Genomic DNA, 21,819 nt, shown 5'->3' on the forward strand with positions numbered 1-21,819 from the left:
CATTGGGCATCATTACAACTTTGGAGGTAGCCATGTCCTTCATAAGGGCATGGCTGCCTCCAAAATCGTGTCCGGGTTCCCTGAATGGGGAAATACTGGGCCATTCTGAGTATGGAGGGCCTGTATTTCCTCCTTCAGGGAACCCGGGCCTGGTCCTTCCCCATTCCCATTCGAACCCTCATATGGCTGAATGGGAATGGGGAGGGAGCCAACAACGGGCCCATTACCAACGGGCCCGTTGTTAGCTCCCTGGTCCCCTCGCGGGTCCCGCTATGGACGTCTGGAAAAACCAGACATCCAGTGCGGGTCCCGCAAGGGGACCTCGTAATAGTGCGGAGTGGGTTTAATGGCGCCGGCACCATTACAGGCACCGTTAAACCCATTCTGCACAAGTTGTAATGAGGCTCGTTGTCTGCAAACGGGGACACCTTGATCCCAACTCTGTCTACCAGTATCCCCCGAGTCACCCTTATAACCGCCACCAGTGGTTCGATAACAGGGCAAAGAGGACAAGGGAAAGTGGGCATTCCTGCCTCATACCCCTAGATAACACAAACTCTTTCAAAGCCACCCCACTGACCAATAAGCAAGCAGTCAGATATCTGTACATGGCTCCCACCCATTCCCAAAAGTTAGTCCTAACCCCCATTTTCTTCAGCACCCCATGGAGAAAGCCCCACTCCACCCTGTCAAAAGCTTTCTCTGAGTCAAGCAAGATGATACATCCCAGAGTATCCCCCTTCTGCGACCAATATATAAGGCTGTGTCTTACGGACATCATCTGCCTCCTGCCTGCCCCTGACCAACCCCACCTGATCTCCATGAATTAGTGAGGGAAGGAGTCTAGCCAATCTGTTCCCCAGAAGTTTTGGCAAGATCTTAACATCATTATTGAGAGAGGAAATGGACCTATAGGAGACACATTTACTGGGGTCTTTTCTCTCCTTGTGTATAACTGAAATCAATGCCCTAAGCATCGTCCTTGGAAGAGGGTTTTTCCCAGGAGCACCCCATTAAACACCCTCACCAGTATTGGGGCCAAAGTGGACCTAAACATTTTGTAGAAGCGCATCAAGAAACCATTCACTTTTCATCCCTTTAATAGTGGCTATGACCTCATCAACAGAGATGCATGTCCAACGCCATTGCTTGCTTCGCCGGAAGCCTAGGTAACTTCACCCCCTCCAAGTACCTCTGCAATCCCTTTGGGGCATCCCCGCCCTCCGAGGTATATAGGTTGGCATAAAAATCTGCAAAACATTTTGCGATTCCCTCGTTACTCCGCGTCAGTGTCCCCTCTGTGTCATGTATCACATTTACCATCCTGGTCTTGCTTTGCGCATTCAACCTCCTCGCCAGAAACTTGTCCGCTTTCTCTAACTTCTCATCATAGGTTTGTTTAAGCCGTTTGAGCGCCCAGTCCATTTTGTAGGCTAATACTGCCTGCAGCTCTGCTCTACAGGTTTTCAGTTCTTTCAATTGTTCTGCACTAACACCTTTGTCCACCCCTCCCAGGGGCCTTAACTCGTCAATCCTATCCTGGACCCTTTTTTCATTTTCCTCCCATTGTTTTTTGGCCCTGACCCCCATCTCCATCATGACCCCTCTCAGAGTAGCTTTGAACCCATCCCATAGCATATCGATGGTAACCTCCCCGTATCAATGAATTGAAATTATTTGTATATCTTCTGGAGCAACGTTTGCCCCACCTCCTTCTCTTTAAGGAGAAAACTGTTACAAAACCAGCATCCCTGTTGGGACCCTCTATCCCTCATTCCCACCTCAGCTAGTACCAAGTAGTGGTCTGAACACAGGATTGCCACCGTTGAAGTCCTCTGAACCTCAGGTAAAGTGTTTACATCCACCAACAGCCAGTCAGTCCCGGAAAAGGATTCATGGACAGCAGAATAAAATGTGAAGTGGGCCTGTTTGTCCTTATCTGTCGCCTGCCAAACATCAAATCCAGGCTCTCATTAGTATCTCGAAACTTGCCTGATTACCCTTTCCCAACAGCTTCCTCCCTTTCCCTTCTAATGCTCAACCTGTCCGTCACAGGGTCTAGGACCACATTAAAATCACCACCCAAAATGCTCGAGGCGCCGGCCCACCTTCTGCCAAAAGGTCCCTTGCTCTGTACTGGGACAATACATTGATACCAGTGTCACCTTAATACCTTGCATCAAACCCTTGACAAAGAGAAAACGTCCCTCCTTATCTTGCTCAATGTCAGTTTTCTGAAACCGACATCCTTGTTGCAACATAATTCCAACTCCCGCCCTTTTCCCCTCAACCCCCTGAGCAGAAGTAGAATTCCACTACCACCCCTATATTATTCAACCTCTCCTCGGCTCTAATAGAGTGCCTCTCCTGTACACAGAGGAACCTCACTCCCTGTCTACTGAATTCCCTTATTAACAGAGATCGTTTGTAAGGAGAGAGGAGGTCCCTAACATTCAGGGAGCCTACCCTTACCACAATACTTTCACCCCCACCATCTGTGGGCATTTTGACTTTCACTTACCCTTGGCTCTCACCCCCCACAACCTGACCATGTACGCAGGACAGCGCTGATTGTCATAACTAATCCCTCCCCTCACGACACACTTGGAATGACAAAACAACATGCAAAATCAAACTCTTCCCCACCGATCCCCCTTTTAGGTCAAAAACCCCCTCCCTCCCCTAAAATTGTCCGAGTTCTCCCACCCCCCTAACAACCTGGAGAACGAAACCACCAGGAACTCCCCTGCCTTCCCCTTTCCACCTCAAAACCGATCCCATAGCTCCACATCTACTAAACTCATCCCACAACAAACAAATCCCCCCTCCCACCACCCCTCCTCACAACCCCCATATTGTGAAAACACTGTATAGCACCTCTAACTGTGGAGCCTTGCCTACTTAGTAAACTGTGGGCCACCTCCACAGCTCCCCACTCAGTGTGCACCCCCTCTTGAGATACTACTCTATACGGGTAACCCCCACCCCCTTTATCCAACTAAGACAGAATCTAAGCCAACAATATCCCCGGATGTCCCCATATACTCTGGCATTTCCACCCCTTCTCCCCAAATCTCTGCCGGGGAGGGCCTGCACTAGGCTCAAATGTAGCTCAAATGTCTATCACGGAAGAGGCGCCAACCACCTCTCCCCCTCCCTAGCCTCCTTCCCCCGAGAAAAACATGAAAAAAGTCCCTCCTAACCAGTTGAAGGCAAAGTCCCACTCCACAAGGGTCTGGCACCTTCTCAGTTACCTTTCGACCTTGGCGAGGGAGTATTCAGTCTGTGGTATTTCCTGGCCCCTTGAGCTTTCCTCCAGTCTCCCGACTTATTGTAGGTGTCCCTCAGAGTTTTATCAGGAGATGAGTGCTCCCCCTGGCTCCCCCCTTCCATCTGTAGTTCTTCCGAAACCAACTGGTATTTCATCCCTTCCCATTCAAAGATGAGGGCGAAGGGGTAGCCCCACCTGTATCAAACCCCTTTCTCTCTCAACCAATGGGTCAGTGGAGCACACTTCTTCCGCTTTGTCAGGGTATAAGTTGATAGGTCTTGAAAAATAGCCACATTCGATCCATCCACCTCGAAGGAGCCCATGGCCTTGGCTTTCTCCAGTATCCAGGCTTTATCCGTGTAATAATGGAATTTCACCAAAACTGACCACAGGCTGCTTCCGCTCAGCTCTGTTTGCTTGATTGATAACAATGGGGGGGGCTTTGTTTGTACTTAAGACCCAGGCCAGGATCGCTTGAATGTTCACCCCCAATTCAGCTGGGGATTCCCCCTCCGGTTCTCTTAACCCAAAAAATCTGAGGTTACAATGCCTCCCTTTATTCTCAATGTCATCAATTTTGAGGCACAGCTCTTCCTCCCTACATTCCACCTCACAGAGTCTCCAAAACGTCCATTGAAGTCTGATTGGCCTCTACCCCCTACAGTCTATCTTCAATCCTTTCCACCTTCCCTGAAGGTTCCGTCACCTTAGTGCCTATGTCTGAGTGCATCCCTCTGATCTCTTCCAGAATAATAACCTGGATACTGCTCTTGATTGCACTGATTTCAATGTCCGGGGTCCCCACTGGGTAGGCCCCTCCAGGAGTCATCATATCCTCCTTCCCCGAGTCGCGGTATGCCTCCAAGGTGTGGCTCCAGCTCATCCTGTGGCCCAGGCCTCTCCGTCAAAGGTGCAGCTTGTCCCCACTTCTCCTTAGGGGGTCCCTCAGCTAGTACAACTGCTGTTTCCCGACACCAGGTTGGGGCCCTGGTTACACAGCTGCCCGAGTCAAGCTGGGCCCCCTTCACCACTCACGGAGCTCTGGAAAATTTGCTACGGCCCCTCCCCCCAACTGACTCCGTCTGGGAGAGCGCAACGAAAATCCATGTCTCCTCTTGCCCTTAATTGGTGCTCTCCCCTCCTTGAGCCAACTCCACTTGCAAGGCACACCACTCACGCTGGATCATCTGGGGATAAAGCGCCTTTCCCCCAAGCCAGCCCACTTAGCGCCTCAAAGGTGATTGCCCTTAACTTCAGAGCTGGCAAGGACCGCCTCCGTGCCTCCTCATCCGAGCTGCTGTCCATGCGAAGGGCCCTGGCGAGCATGTTTCCACCTTCACTGGCTCCACAAACACCCTAGGGAGATTCGTCAGTAAGCCGGGCCCTGCCGATACTGCTAACCACCTCGACTGATCCTGAAATTGTTCACAGTTCTCACCACCACCTCTAAATTACGGGCGCGCCATAGGCTCACTCCACCACCACCTCCACTGACGGCAAACCTCCTCAGGATCTCACGACCACAGCACTGATCGTCCGCGGGGGAACCCTGCCAGCAGCAGCCACTCTGCTTCCGTCCCAGACCTGGACCCGCAATCCACTCCACCACAGGGGCTCGCTGTATGTCGCCAAGTTGCAGCCTCCCCTGAGGCTACCCTTATCTAGGGGTGTGGCGCCCAGTTTTAGGCACCCAGCTGGGCATCCTGTCTGCGCAATCACCCCATTGCTGCAGTTCGGCCCAGCAACAGCAGGCCTCTTCACCGCATGTAATCTCCGCTGCCAGGGGGCTCACTGTTCATAGGTCTCTCCTGCCTTCCCCAGTAATCACATCACTGCCACCGTTGTACCACTGGTGCTCAGCCCCCCTTGTGTTAGCCGAGGGTCGTAGAATTACACCTCAGGGGCCGTTGTCGTCACATCACTTCACAGCTCGGGGCAGAAGTATGCACAGCCTTTCTAGCTTGCAGCCATCTTGCCTGCGCCCCCCTGGTGGCCACTCCACCTTGGAGTCTTTTGATGAGTTTCTCGTGTTGACTGTATCAAAGGCTGCTGACAGATCGAGTAGTATTAGTGCTGAGTTGACGTTAGAGTGTGCATTTGTCTTTAGATCATCCCATATAGATAGTAATGCCGTTTCCATTCCTCTCATGGGTGTGAAGCCTACTTGTGCCTGATTTAGTATCCGATTGTTTTCTACATGTTCCAGGATTTGTTCGTAGATGCAACTTTCTAGTAGTTTCGCCAGGTATGGGATGTTTGAGATTGGTCAGTAGTTGGTTAGGTCTTCTGTGTTTTCCGATGGATCTTTAAGGAGCAGCTTGATGTATGCCGATTGGAAGGCTCGTTGCATGGTTCCTGTTCTTAGTGAGTGTTTGAAGAGGTTGAGGTACAATTATTCAGGTGTTGTCTGTATGAGGACATTCATGAAGACATCTTGGTGGGCAGGGGTCTACTGGAGAGCCGACTGTGTTGTTTTTGCTCACCAGGCTGTTGAATTTATCTGTCGAGATCGGCGGGAGGAGGTTTAGTCTAGTATGTGGTTCCGGTGTTGGTTGGTTGAGGTGGTTGATGGTTCTTTTCAGCTTGCTCTCACTGATTTGCTGGATGTTTGTGATTTTGTTTTTGAAGTGGTCTGCAAGGTCATCACATAGTTTTTGTGATGGGTTGGTGCGTTGTTGCACACTGCTGGGTTTCTTAACTGGTTTATGATGTTTGACATCTATTTCTGGGTGTTGAATGAGTTTGTGATCTGTTTGTTGTAGAATGTCTTTTTTGCTTTGAATATTTCGGCTTTGTGTAGTCTAATCTGTCTTTAGTATGTGTTTTTTTTTCCATTGGTTGTAGTTTTTCCTCCATTCTTGGTCCAGTTTTCCGTTTGTTTTTCTCTGAGGTGGGGTGTAACCATCTTTCCAACGTTTTCTTTAGCGGGGCAGTGAATGGTTTTTCTGGTGCAATGTCATCCAGTGTTTCCACGATCGATTTTTGAATTGTGTCTGTTCTTTCTTCTATGCTGGCTGATTCTAGAACAGTGATTCATGTTTTAGTGGCTTCCAGTCTCGCGTTTAGTTACACACTGTTAATGGATTTCCAGTTTCTTTTCAGGATTGGAGGATTTTTTAGGGAGGTTATCAGGTATCCTTGTTGGCAGTTGGATCACAAAGGGTATAATGAGGTGATCGCTTCAGAGGATTTGCTTTGGAGGTGCAGTTGTGACCAGGTTTTTGTTGCAGAAGATTGCATCTAGTGTGCAGCAGCTCTAGCCTATAGATTGTAAAGCTGGAGGACTGGCTGATAGGCACAACTGCCATGGTCTTAGCTAAAATTTAGAATGGCATTGCTCTGTCTCTCGAGGTGAGCATAGGCCGGTCTACCTGGCTTGCCCAACTACCATTTCCATGAAACTTGTTACCCAGATACACAATTGTGTTCACCTGCTGAATAGAGTGACCCTCTAACGTGACCCTAAATGTGATGGGGCCCCTCTGCACAGGCATATGAAAAACCATGGACTTTGTATTTTCAAAATTGATAAATCCACAGCGTTTACATGCATCAACGAACGCTCCGTCTGCTGACGGAGACCAACCAGAGTCGTGGAGAGCAAGACAACGTCATCTGCAAATAGTAAAAGCAGAACTTTATTCACACCTAATTTGGGAGCATCAGTTTGAAGCTTAGTGAGCCTAATAATGATCTCATTAACAAATACACAAAATAAAGTTGGTGCAAGGACACACCCCTGTCTTACTCCTTGCTCTGTAGAAATAGGAGCCGTTAAAACACCTGCTTGATTCCAACTAACGCTAGCAGTGTCACCATTATATCGCCCCTGAATCCCAAGTATAAGTTTCAGAGGAATATTGAGTTCCTGCAAGGCCTTCCACAACTTCGACCGATGAACAGCATCAAAAGCACTTTTCAGATGAATAAAGATGGCATATAGGCGCATCTTCTTTAGGTGGACATGCTTTTGAGCTAGTAGCTGGAGTCTGAAGGCCTGGTCTTTTGTGCTCAGGTTTGCTTGTAAACCATCCTGGAGATGACTGATAATATTCTCTCTGTTAGGGAGAATTCTCTGTTTAGGCTGAATTTCCTAACCTAGTGAGTCCCCCAGCAGCATTGCTGGATTTTTGGGGTTTATTTTGTTCTGCTGCCAAGAGTGAGACTCTCTTACCCTCACTCTTGGACATGATTTGAGTGTGTTTCTTTGAATCTAGATGTGTTTAATGGGCTATGGGGTCTTTTACTCCATAGGGCTTCATGTGCTTTTGTGATGTGCGTTACACAGCACCCTCCGTGCAGTAACACAGGGGTTTCATAGTGACCCCCCAGTATAGACTCCATACCCTGGGACTGACTACTGTCTCCCAGGGCATGTAAAGTCACCATTGACTTTACTAGTCTTAAATTCTGAACAGAACCAGTACAAACCATCATATTGTGAACATACTGGCTGGGGCAATTCAATTGCCCCGGGATCTGTTAGTCGAGGGGGCACGTCTCCGTCCCCCCTGATCGAGTTTTGGCTGGTGGCAGTGGATACTACTTTTTATATTCAACCGCGAATATTTTCCTATGGGATTTCCCATTGTTTTAGGCTACTATCTTTATTTAATTATTTACGGTAGCCTCGAACATACCGCCGGTTTATTTAATTAATATTAACTCTCCGGTTGGTATTTTTTGCCAAAACCTGATTCTAAAATGGCGTTTGTGTTCTCTCCTGTGACTCCGCCCAAGTTGAGCCCTTTGTCCCACTTTTTGGCGGGCTTCTCCACAGAAGTCCTCAAAAGTGGTGCCACTCTGTCTGGGGTACTTAGGAGGGGTGGAGGGAAATTTAGGCACCCTGGACTGAGTTTCCTAGGCAACTCAAGTCGCACTCCATCCTGTTTGGCCCAAGTGGTGAGCCGGCCGGCTCACCACTTAGCATGTTTGAGTGACAGCTAGGCTGAGTGAATGGGGGTTTGCTGCATAAAAGCAGGGCTTTGGGGACTGGAACTTCAGAAGTCGCCACAGGACCTAAGAATCCGACGAGGGAGAAGCTGAGCCGACCTGCCATGACCCCACCACCGGTGGAGCCAGGCTGGACTGCCTCACCACTTTTCCCAACGACAGAGGAGATCTCCCGCCGGAGAGTTTTCTTCCTTTGACTGGTGGGGATAACCAGTTTTACCGTCTTTTCGTTTTCCCGACGTACCTCATGGCCGCCTTGCCTGTGCCAAGCACCCTGGCCACCGGGATACCACGTTTTACCACGACCGCAAAACAAAGGTACCACCTTTAACCGGAAAACTCCGCGGCTGGTTTCTGCCCTGGTAGTGCAACGACCTTCATCTTTCCTCCAAGTCGAGATCTTCTCTTCCCCTGGACGACGACGCAACTTGCACCCACTACCAGGAACAACTGCCACCGCTGGAGGATCCTTCCCACTTAAGGTACCGTGTCCCGCCTGGCTTCCCTTGCTACCGACTGTACGGGGTAGATTTAGCCCCCGGCTTTCGAACCTGGGTTAGTCTGGGACACCCTGGCTAAACTTTCCTAAAGCCTCTCTAAACTCTTTTTGAACCCTCTGCAAGACTTTCTAAGCCTAGTGTAACTGTGTGATCTTGGGCGCATTTGTGCTCTGCTCTCTCTAAGAGTGGGCCCAGCCTTTGGACTTTGGCTCACCAGTGACTTTTGTTTTTCTGCCTTGCTAACAGTGTTCCTGAATCTTAGAGTGGTGTACCTTTCCATATTCTGTCTTTTTCCCTCCCTTTCTCCAAAACTTATTAGAGTGCAATCTAGTTAAGCGCTCACCTCTGTATGAAAATAAGTGGTGTTTTACTGTGATTTATCTGATAAGGAAAAAGAGGTGTATATATTACAATAGTAACTGTGTTTAGAATATTTTACAATAAGAGTGCTGGAGTGTTTCAACTGTGTGTTTTTAAATAAATAATTATATACTTTGATACCAAAGCTCTGGTCAGTGTTTGCTTGTATTATTGTAACTGAGTGCCCACTGTGTATACTTTGCATACTGCCTAACTCTTCTTGAGGGAAGTCTGACTGCTCAGCCACAGCTACCAGGTAAATCTGGGTGGTGCAGACTGCTACCAAGTGGGTTTACTGCCAACACCTGTAGTCTTAAATCTCTTGCAGTGGTCCCTAAGGGAACTGCACAGGTTTCTGCCTAACACTCTCGACAAACGTATTCCTCCAAATGTGATAACAAAGCATTAGCATATATTTTTCAGAAGCATCTAGCAGTGAAATTGGCCTATAGTTCCCAGGGGTTATAGGTCATAGTACCGAATCAAAAGGGTCGAGTCAATTCGACCGAAAAAAAGGATCACTTGTTTTTGGTGTAAAAACACCCTTTTAAAGCTAAACTAGAGCAAAAAAAAAATGTTTTCGATCCTTTGGTTTTTGGTCGAATGCACTCTCACCTTTTGCATTCGATCCTTTTGTTTTCGAAACTTTAACTGGACACTGTTCCCAGGGCATTCGTGCCCCCCTTTTTGATACAACTGAATAATTATGGCCTTTGTCCAGAATTCTGGCGTCTTACCAGATTCAACAACAGCACTGAATATGCAATAAAACAACTGCTGTCCAGATAACAGGGGCACTTTTAAATAAATCCATGGGCACCATATCAGGACACTGGGGCCTTACCTGATTTCTGCAACTCCACTGCCTTCTTAATCCCCCTCTCCCTTAATCTGGGGCGTGGGGCCGGCTAGTGTTCGAGTAGATTTCCCTTATTGTGTGAAATTCTCTCTACCTGTGATTCCCCAGCACTTTTTGCTGGACCACTAGATTTTTAACTAGTTCTCCTGAGTGAGTGGGAACATTTTTTGACACTCACTCATTCTTTTACTCCTATCCTGGGAACCCTTTTTACGTCTTTTTTTTTGTTTTTGTAAATGTCTTACTTAAACATCATACAATACAATCACTAGAAACATTAATACATAGTTCATAATACATTAATATAAACTTTAAAATCAATTAATAGTTCATAATATCATAAAATTCATAGAGTCAAGGATTCAGCTCCACCTTTTTAAAAATGTACCAGTTCTAATCAGAAGTGAAGTGGTGGTACATTCCAAAACATAATGCCCGAATATTTAATCGTTTAATGATGGAGGGTCATGGATAGATGAGCCGAAGGCCTCTACCCTCATTTCATGAAGCATAGGACATTATTTACCAAATGCCTAATTGACTCCACTTATCTTCTGCAGTGCCAACAAATAGAGTTTTCACTTCTTCCTCTTTTAAACAGAATTTCTTTGTTTGGCAACAGGTGGAACCTCATTCCTATGATGGTGTCTCTAAGTCGGCCATCTGGACACTGGCCCTCATTACAAGTAAGCTGGTCCAGAAAGAGCAGTGTCGGTAGTGCCGTACCAGCGCCGCTTTCGGAACTGGCACATTCAGAGTTGCCAATGCGGAAACACCGTTACCGCAAAGTCACACCCATGGCGCCACCGGGTCTGGAAGTGCCGTCACCGTAAACTGCGAGATGAATAGCTGGATGTGCCTGCATTACCGGTAGAGCGTTAGTACGGGCACATTCCGAATACCTCCTACACGGAAACACTGACATAAAAATGGCAGTGACCCTGTGAATACCGCGTCTGTAATACTGGCACCACAAACCAGGCATTAAACTGTGGAAGGTGAGCAGCAACAGGCCCCAGGTGTCCAAAATCAGCCCTACTGCACACCATTGTCCACTGGGAATGTATAAAAAAGGACCACGCCCACACAAAACCCCGCTCCCAACACAAACATGCTGGCAGTTGTTGTAGCAGCAATTAGGCTGGGGAACCTGCAAGGAGGGATTGAGGATGAAGCAGCTGAGAGGCAGAGGAGGTGGCAGAAGTACAGGAGGCGAATGAGGAACCAGTTGGCCATGCAGAACATCAATGGCCAGCAGGTAGCACCCCACAGGCAGCCAACAATAGCCTGCATCAGGGCCATGCCCTGGAACCTGACCCCAAGCCAAATCCACACCCTCTACCGGCTTGAAAGGGAGACCATTACATCAATTGTCACCCTTATTCATGATGACACCAGCAGCCTGATAAATATACGGACTGCAACCCCCCCACCTTGCTGAAGGTAGTGTCGGTACTGCACTTCCTGGCAACCGGCAGATACCAACACACTGTGTGTGAGCTGCACGGGCTGTCACACCCCTGTTTCTCAAGGGTCATGTTCCAGGTCCTGGACGCACTGCTGTGCCATGTGGCAGCCTTGAATCACAGAGGCAGCAGGTGACAAGATATCCAACAGCTCATAATCTATAGAATGCTGCAGTCCACCCTGGTGTTCCAAAGAGGCAATAGTTCAAGTCTAATTTTCGGAAAAGAATTACATTCCAATTTCATATAACAATTCTTGTACAGGAGCTGTCTGTTGGCCTTCCGGACATAATCTTGGCAATCCAACAGAACAATATTAGAACCTTTGTCAGACGGTTTTATGATAAGTTATGGGAGATTTTGAAGCTCCTGCAGGACAGCTATTTGACTGACAGTCAGGTTTTGAGAGTGATTAGTAGAAGTGAGTCTCATTTGCTTGAGATCAGCAATCACTGGGTCATTAAAGGCCTCAAGACAGCCTACTGGTATCGAATTTGGATTTTGCACAGATCTTAGTTGCTTACGACCAATCAGTATTAATGCCAAATTGTGACAATTCAAGGGAATCCTCATCTGCAACATTGTAAGCTAACTCAGCTAAATCAAGGAGGGCTGAGAGGTCACTGATCGGTAGATCAGTGTGTCCGTCACAGGGAGGTGTGTACCTCAGAGCTCTAGCAGGAATGACACATTTTTTCAGTGAGTTTGAGCTTGTGGACAGTCTGATGAAAATCCAAATGGTTTGTGGGTAATCATAGTTCATGGTGCAACACAAATTCAAGCCCAACACTGAAAACGTAGTCTGATCAGCTGTCAGCATATGTTTTGACAGATTGTTGACTTGCAGTGCTTTGCATTCTCTCATTTCTTTCCCCGATTGCCAGAGCACGTCACCTGTTCTGCTGTGCCTGTTCCTGAAACCCCTGCCCAGTTTCCCCCGCCAGATTTTACACTTCTGGTCACAAATTTGCATTCCCTTGCATTGCCTTTGCTGCAGCCCCTTGCTCGCTTTTGGGTGTTCACGTCTTTGCATAGGAGCAGCATCTCCTCTAAAAAATTCAACTTGATAGGGAAAATTTCCTTGTCAATCTAGGAGGCATCAGATTCAGAGGCAGATACCACATCGGACATACTCGTGGTCGGTAAGCTGACTTGTTGTCTAAGGGAATCAACCCATTTAGCTCCCTTAGGACTCAATGGGAATGGGAATGACAGAAGCAACGGCACCATTAATAACGGTGCCTGTGCTTCCGTGAAAGTCTGCGGGTGGGTGCCATTCCACCCGCCAGGTCTGACCCTGCCAGGCGGGACGGCACCCGCCGACAGACTAGTAGTGTGCCGGTCCGGTAACAACAGTGCCGGTAAGCATACCGGCACCGTTGTTACCGGACCGGCACACTTGTAATGAGGCCCTACGTCTCCAGAGGGGTAGGAGTGATCAGAAGCCCACAATGAGCACACAAAGTAAAGATATCACAGAATACTCTTAGACGGGTATATATCAAAAATACATGTACATTTATTTTAAGCCCAATAAACGAATAACCAAACTAATAATGCAACAGTTACCACACAAGCATTTCACTATGTATCATATATTTAACTACTGTAGCCTAATGCGATGAAGAGAGGAAAACATCCACTACCTGTAACAGAAGGTGGGTTAACACGAATTATGCATAAAGCAAAGACAGTACCTTTTCAAAATGCTGTGACAGTTAGGTAAGGGTCCTGAAGAGGGTAGAAGAAGTTCCAATTTCCTGGGAAGGGTCTACCCTGGTGGACAGAGCAATTTCCAACATTCGAAACAAGCTAGGGAGCATGTGCTATACCAGCCAAAGGGAGGATCCTAAGGAACCCTTGTGGGAAAAAACAAATGGATGAGCCTGGGGCCACCAGTAAGTTTTGCAAGTAGTCACCGCCCCTTGCTCCAATCCAGACAAAACTATGCCAGTTTAGTCAAGGTCGTCAGAGCTTGCAAATCCTGTCTTTGCTCTCCGATCCAGGTCTCAGGTGCTGCGGGACAGTACGATAGTCTGTGATGAGACACTAGCCACATCTCTGCCCACGAAGGGAGGAGGAAGAACATTCTGGTGCATCAGGACCCAGGGCACAGCAGAGAAGGCTGGAAAGCCACCCACAGCAACCGTCATCACAACGCAGTGACGCAGGGACCGCAAAGGCTTGCAGCGTAACGCACTCTCCTATTTCAAGACCCAGCGGAGTTAGGTCTATGAAATTCTGGCGGGAGAGTGTCGAGAACCACAAGCTAGGGGTTCCCAAAGTTTGAAGTCTCAACTCAAAATGGCTGTGCTCCAATGCGTTGTCCGGGACGGAGCTGGTCAGTTCACTGGACGGCCCGGGAACATTTCTGAGAAAGCTCAATTGGCGGGACGTCAGGAGCCACCAAGAGTAGTTCCCACTACTCAAATGGTTCGAAGCACCCTCACACGCCTTTTAAGGTCGAGGGCAAAGCAGAGGTCTGACGGGACAACAACGGCCTCAGGGTGCCAAACCTTCCGGCTTGTCCACGGGGGGTCCACAGGTCTGCTTCAGCTCAGAGGATATTTGGCTCCATCTGTAGTTCCAGATGAACCACCATAGATTGACCTGGAATGGATGCAGGGCCCCTTCTCTTATCCAAAGTTCGATGCATGATCCAATCTGGGCAACCAATAGAAGATCTGCTTCCTTGCATGCACACCAGCCGTGGTCCAATCATGGTCCACTGTGCTCCTCATGGATTCATGCATACCAGACATCCTGGCACCAGTAGTGTGGATTTGGACAAGACAGTCCCAACCCTCTTCCTGGGCACTAGCACATGGGACCTGCAGGAGCCCGCAAAAGATGCGTTTTTTTCGGGAGTCTACATGCCCACATAAGGAAGTCCCGAGTCAGCTTAACCTGAGGGAAGGCAAAGGGACACGATGGCCAAAGGCAGAACAAAAGACTTTGTGGCACAGCAATTTTCAGCACAAGCCACAATCATGAGCTATCTGCTGTAAACCCGGTATGGTTTGCTAAAAAGTTGTCAAAATACTATTCCAGTAAACTGCTGCCACCAGTTCGTCATATGCACACCTGCACATTCACCAAAAATTCCAAAAGGACCCCAGTGCGCGGTACAGTAATGTACTTTGTGTACTGATAAACAATGACCAAGAAATGGTAACAAAGAAAAAGACTAAGAGAAACATAGATTCCCAGTACTGACAGCCTGAAGTACGTGTTAGTTTCCCCATAACAAATGAGCAAAATCCCAGGGGAGTGCAGCAGAAGGCTGTGCTCCACTGGAAAAAATCAGGATAGAATAGGCAAACGGAAGCAAAAGGTTTGGGGGGTCCATAATATGGAGGGAAAATTGCATTCAGAGAAATCTTTCCTAACAATTGTAATGCCGCAACAAGTCTTAAAGATGGCTAAAGTGAATATGCGTAAACCTCAAAAAATAGTCAAATACAGTATTTCCTGCAGACTACTTGATGTATAGCCTTTAACCAGTTATGGGCGTCTTGGAAGAGGGTTTTTATGCTTAGAGTGTAATCGAAACCTTCATTTTACACAGCATGGCAGCATAGGCAGGGCTGCGTCCTCATCACATACACTTTCTACCTGTGCTCGACCGTCCACCCACTTGATATTGAAATACAGCTGGGTTTCAAGGATGAACACAGGTCTACAAGTAGTCTCCAGTGAAATTCACTACATGGCGATGTTTCTTATACATGACCGTTGTGGATATCCTGTGAACGTGTATTGTATTATGCAGAGAGTAACGGGCCCAGACACCTTTTCTACCAACAAACAATTCTCATTTACCAAATACATATCAATATGCAGTATATTTTGACATAGATTAACTTCTTGTTTACATTAAATCTACTTTGCTGCATCTTTGTGAGCATGCTTTTGAATTTAGCTGGATAGTATGATCTCTTACTTGGGCATTTAGTGTAGCAGGAGCAATCGGATTTCAGAATGGCAATAGTTGGAGTCTGTCCATCAACACACACCGTTGAACAGGCGATCGGATTTTGCTTATCCTGAATGGCTACGCCATTAAGACATTTTACACATTCTGGCTGTAAAAAGAAAGTAGACAGACTTTTTACCAGTTTAGAATTTTATCAGCATCATTACAGATGTGTTTTTACTGTAAATTAATTAATGTCTGCAACATAGGCATTGGTGCACTACACAATCCCCTTCCTCGTCACCCAAAACAGCCTAAAATCACATTCAAATAATATTGCAAAGAAGTGAAACCATACTAGGGTATATGTTGGGATATAGGTTCACTGAAGGGCCAAATAGAAGGGGCATGTCTTTCAGAGAATGCATAAGCACCAGACTCTCAGACAGAGGCATTGCTGGGGGCAGGGGGCTGAGAGGGCTATAGCCCCGGGTCTTTTGGTTGTAGCCCCGGGTGGAAGCTCAGGGGCTACATACAAAAGGCTAGCTAGCCCGAGTCTGGACATTCCCGACATTAGCATAGCCCTGGATCTTTTCCAGACCTAGCAACACCTCTGCTCTCAGGCACGATTCTTATCTCTGTTGAGGAAATTGCACTTGTAAATGTGTATCAGGTGTCGTGCTACTTCAGGGGATCTGTGAGTCCCATTTTGAGTTTGATGCTAAAATAAAGGTATAACAAGGCTACCCCCTCTTCCATGCGATACTCAGCGAACTGGCTTCCAGCGGTCACAAACACTCTTCCCCACCCTGGGTGACACAGATTAACTTCTTGGCTTCAAGAGGTTCAGGCACTCCTCTACTGGACCCACGAAGATCCCTTCTCCGGATGGCAAGCACACAGGACTGGCTTCCATGACACTTCGGGTGAAGAGCAGCAGTTGCACGATGTTCCATCATACCTCAGGAAGAGGTCGCATATCCAGGTCCTCTCTAGTAAAGTCCTTGAGTCACAGCAGTTTTCAGATTCGGGTGAACCGATGAAGTCGCAGACTTTTTCCTCCAACTGGACTCCAGGATGCTAGCTTAAGATAACTCCAGGTTTGTTTTTACGGCTTCTGACATGGAGTTGAGTGTGAGGCTTACTGTTATACTTAACACTCCCCATTCACTCAGGTTGAGCCAGGATCAGCAAGCCAATCACACACAAGTGCATTCATGCAGGCAGCACCGAATCAGGCTCACAAGCATTCAGACTATTCACCAGAAACCAGACACCCACAGCACAGAATAAGGTTTGGGGGCTACTCCCCAGCCTTTCAGTGGACCACACTGCATTAATTCCAGTTTCAGTCAGGGCTAGCTCAGGCATTGTGTCACACAACCGAAACCAGACACCCACAGAATGCATATTGACTACTCGCTCCATTCAGGTAGGCTCAGCCCCAAGGGTGTACCCACAACAGGCAGCCTCTGGTAAGGCTCCAGCAAGTCTGGCAGGAGGCAGCCCCAAAGCCATATATGGTCTTTCCACCCAACAGCCATTCAGGGGAAGGGAATAGAGCCAGGGCTTCTAAGGACTTTGAGAAACACAGGGGTAAGGCAAAGGAAACCAAGAGGCCACCAGTGGTCATCTTGCCTTTGTGTAGGAATCCATTGATTCATATGGCAGGGCGTGGGTAACCCAGAAATCTAGGAATGCAGAGCCACTGTCACATGAGCATGTAGCTGCCACCAGCCCATAACCTTTTCTGTGGGCCACTCACATGTGCCCAAAACCATACACTAGGGGTACAGGGTTGAACCCCTACCCATGGGTGTCCTAAGGGTATCCCAAGGGTCTCTGTCCACAAAGAAAAAATGGAAAGGTGCACTGCCAGGGGTCCAGACTGGACCCCTGTGCAGAAAATAAGCAGAACACACAGCTTAAGGAGGTAGAGGACAAGGACAATGAGATGAGGCCCTGTCCCTCTTCCTCCCCATCACTGATCTTCCCTTCCTAGGTAAGATTCTTGAGAAAGCAGTAGCTATGCGACTCATCAGCACATTGAAGCCAACAACTTCCTTCAGTCCTACCAATCTGGCTTCAGACCCAGATGCAGCACAGAAACGGCTATCATAAAGGTGATCGATGATGCCCTTAAAATCCTTGATGATGGCCATCCGTGCCTCTTGGTTCTCCTTGACCACTCAGCAGCATTTGACACAGTAGATCACCAGACAATCACTGATCTAAAGCGCTGCATGGAGATCAGCACTTCTTTCCTTAGCCGGTTCAAATCATATCTTTCTATTTGCCACCAGTTTGTACAAATGGATTTCTCCCTATCTCTACCCATCTCCTGTGGAGTCCCGCAAGGATCCATCCTCTACTCCGTGATCTCAAATCTTTACATCGAACCACTTGGAACCTCCCTCGCGCCACACAACTTCCACATCCACCAATACGCAGGTGACACACAGCTCTACCTCAAGATATCCTTCATCCAAGACATCCACAGACTCTAGGCCTTCCTCTCATTGATCCAGTTGTGGGTGTGCACTGTTTACCTGAAGCTCATCCCCTCTGAGACTGAATTCCTACTGTTGACCAACAACACTGAACACCTGAACACCCAGACCTAGCTCTCTGCTATGCACCTCGAGGGTTTCACACCCCCAGCTGCCCCCTGTGCCAAGTCCCTTGGGTTCGACATCAACAGACACCTCTGTTTTGAAAAGCACATAGCAAGGAAGATACAAACAGCTTGGTACCAACTTTCTCTCCTGCAGTAATTCAAGCCATTTATTCCAGAAAAGAACTTCAGATCTGCTGTCCAAGTCTTGGGCCTCTCCCACCTGAATGGTGCAATGCCCGTTTGGAAGGCCTTCCGGCGACTACCCTGCCACCCCTGAGATGTGGCCTGTATGCTGCAGCATGACTCAAAGGACTCTGCAAATTTGACTACATCACCCCAATTCTCATCAAACAGCATTTGCTGCCTCTGCAAGCCTGTCTCATCTTCAAATGCTGCTGCATCATCTACAATGTTATCACTCTGAAGTCCACAAGCTACCTCACTGAGAAACTCAGCATCTCCGGAGATCTATGATGCACCAGAATTAAGGACATGTGCAGACTCTAACTCCACCAGTGCAGGAAGGCACAAACCAGAAGACAGGTCTTTTCTGTCTACGCTGCAAAACTCTGGAACCTCCTCCCCATCAACATCTGACTCACCCCCTCTCTTCTAGAGTTCAGGAAGGAGCTCAAGACACTCCGCTTCAAGGAATGGCCTGTCCCTAACACCTAGGTCCATACACTGTCCACCCCCCACCACACCTGAGACTGTGTGATCTGATCCCCACTAGTTGCTCCTCTGGATCCATTGCTGGCAATTGCCCTCCCTCCCCTGTTAGATCCCCACTCCCTTGTTTCTGTACTCCCTAACCATGTACTTCCCCATATGATTGTAAATTGCTCTGTTGCTTCCTGGAGCTAGGTCCACTCTCAATAAATTCCCTAATAATAATGTTAACTGGGCCTTTTAAACATGTTGTATATATTGTAAACCTAATTGGCCTCTTAGCAGTCTAGCATGCCGGGCAAAATATTGTAGCCCTTCTCACAATCCAAGGTAGTATGGGACTCATCGTTTGACCTTTAAAATAAATATTAAGCCAATAATTAGCTCTGCTTAATTGGAGGGACAGATGAGTTGACTGAATGATTTCCCTCTATGACTAAGATATTATTGAACCTGATCAAGATGCGGATGGCGTTGGAGCATAGACTGTATGTCATCCCCTTGACACACGTGTCAACCAGCTTGTGGCACCAGAGCAGCTATTTTGATAACATGTGCTTTGTTTAATTGCTGATGTCTTACATATGTACAAAAAGCAATGCATGAATTAAGCTGTAATTTTTTTTCATGACTTCTTTTTTTTAATGAACTGTCAGCACTTGCATTCCTAAAATTTGGAAAGTGTGTATTATTATGAACTTACACCAATCCGAGTGTTTACTGTCAAATACTAATAACAGTAAAATAAGATCAGAAACCATTTTTGTTATTACTCGGCCATTTTAAATATTCTTTGAGGGAGTAGAAAGCCAGCTACCCTTTTGCAGAGTGTGTGGTCTGCATTGTACTAAGGTGCTGATCTGCCCTGGAGAAGTCTTTTTTCACTTTCTGCTGCTGCTGTCTGGACCCACCCCCTTAAAAACTCCACTCAAGCGCGGAGCATGTGGTTTGCGGGTGCCCGGGGGATGAGGGGCCACCCCTTGACTGTTCCTTCATTGGTGATGGCTTGCTCATCTTCAGTGTTCCCAGACCCAGGACCATGGACGCAGAGGGCCTCCCACGCACAAGAAGCAAACTTTGCCTTCAACACTTTCGAAGAAACTAGGATTACCACAGCCTAGAACTGACAAAATCCTCGTGGAGTCCGACCCAGTAACTGTCCCCACACTAACAATGTTAACATGTGTGTACACGGAAGGTGAAAGCGCAGAGGGGAGAACGAGAGGTGGGTTGGGGGGGGGGGGAGTTTTGCTGCTCACACACAGCTGTCAGAAACATTCCCGGATGAAATAGCGTGATCGCCACGACCTAGCTGTGAGAATGGTGAGGCAGCGCAGGAAACGCCTGCAAGAAACTCTGTCCCGAGTGGCGCCCTGGTTTAACGCACCTCCAAGGACCCCTGGGGTCAGGTGGTCAAGTCACCTGTCAGGGTTATCCTTAATAGCCCTCCAGTGCGTATCAATGCAAGTTGCCACATTTAAGCACGCAGATGCAAGTTGAGAACCTTTGGAAATGGGTGATAAAGTGGGGAGAGGAAGTATAGATGAACCCCTAAAAAACACCAGGTCCCTGAGGGAGAAGCGAGGGTCTCTGTGCTCTTCGCTCCATCTGAAAAGGAAATTACAGATCCTCTGTGAGGGAGACAGCGACTGGTTGAAGAAAAAACGTTTTTTCTTCAAAAAACCTTTGGAAGACATAGATGAACCCGTCGGCAGCGAAATAGCTGATCGGGTCTGCTGGAGTCTGTGGTAATAGTGGAACGGGACATGCACCAGGGTATGGCGCACTTAGGACATGGGAAAACCCACTTGCAAAAAACAAAGTACACCCCTTGCTCCCCAATTGTGACATCAGTTCTATCCGTACGGTGGAGGATGACCAACACCCAGGAGGCTCTAAGTGGCCCATAGACAAAAACTACTAGGAGGATGATCTGGTGGAAAGGGAAGCACCCATGCAGAAACACCACGCACCGGTGCCTACCAGTGAAAGGGGCCTGGCAGTTGCCAAGGATAGGACCGATGCCTTCAACCCCTTCCCACCAGTGCTTGGCTAAAGGAGACCACCTACTCCTTAGGTAAGCCATGTAATGTGCCCTCAGTACCGAATGGTTGCAATGAGGCTTTAAAGGTACTAATCACCAAGGAGGTTCCAATGAGACAGCCCACTAAGGAGGCCCAGAGTGAGGAAGGTGGTAGCTACCTGGAAAGTGGGGGCGGCCGCGGTACGTGCTTAAACGTTGACGGTTAACCCTCGTGTTAACAAATAGTTGCTGGAAGTTTCTCTGGGGGTGGCCCGGATGAACATCAGGCTGCAAGAAAGCCGTCAGGCTCATTGAGAGAGGAAAGGACCCACGTCTTGCCTGTGCAGCAACTTCTGTTATCTTCCTCTGAAAGCTCAGTATCCTCTGAAGCATACACCACCCCAAGGGCTGTTGACTGTAGAAGGATGAAAAGGCAGAATAACTATAATCATGGCAAAAACAATCCAAGAGAAGAAAATGGGGGCGGAGGCTTGTACTTGTTCATGATGTCAGCATTGAACATCTCACTAGCCCCGTTTTTAAAACTATACGAGGCCCTGACCGACAATCTAAAAGACCATTCGACAATATTAGCCATGATGCACTGCAAGTTGATTTTCTTAAGACAACTTTGTGACCTCAGCTCAAGGTGCATACGAGAAAAGCATGGAGGCGAACGCAAACTCACTTAAAATGACATTGGAATCTGATCCAGGAACGTAATAAAAGGAAACTACTCAGACAGGAGTATGGGGATGTGAGTAGCTTCTCTGAAACTCTGGTGGGAAGGAAGAAGAGCTCGGCTGTAGGGCATCTCGAACCCTGTGAGGGGTGTGTCCAAGCCCTCAGGAGAGCGGGATCAACGAGATGGCTCCACTGGTCATCAAGAGTCTGGTTCCCGGGGCTGGTGACGGAAGTCCGAAGGTCAGGTGACCAGTCAAGAGGGAGAAGCCAGTCCCAAAGCCGCCCTGCACCAACTATAGCAGATTAGCCAACTTTACGTGAGGACATTGAAGTTATGGAAGAACAGAACGTCCCAGAGGAGGAAGTGGCTGTCTCCTCACACAAAGAAAAAATCTGAAAAACACATGAGACGTCCTGGATTTCTGAACTCTGACCTGGAGGGGCAGAGGTTCAGAAATCCTTCTTAACAAATTGGTGGCAGCGGTGGGATTGGGCTGATTC

The 21,819-nt window shown here is 47.9% G+C and overlaps 1 protein-coding gene across 1 annotated transcript in view; it reads right to left on the reverse strand.

The window, feature by feature from the left end:
- LOC138505078 (mucin-5B-like) overlaps positions 1-21,819 on the reverse strand; it is a 2,064,041-nt gene that overhangs the window by 826,261 nt on the left and 1,215,961 nt on the right. The window contains exon 28 of the mRNA XM_069625397.1: positions 15,353-15,494. Within this exon, the coding sequence (XP_069481498.1) occupies positions 15,353-15,494 (142 nt within the window). The remainder of the gene's footprint in view (positions 1-15,352; positions 15,495-21,819) is intronic.

The sequence above is a fragment of the Ambystoma mexicanum genome, chromosome 11 (assembly GCF_040938575.1).
Source record: "Ambystoma mexicanum isolate Mex_15411 chromosome 11, UKY_AmexF1_1, whole genome shotgun sequence".
NCBI classification, from domain to species: domain Eukaryota; kingdom Metazoa; phylum Chordata; class Amphibia; order Caudata; family Ambystomatidae; genus Ambystoma; species Ambystoma mexicanum.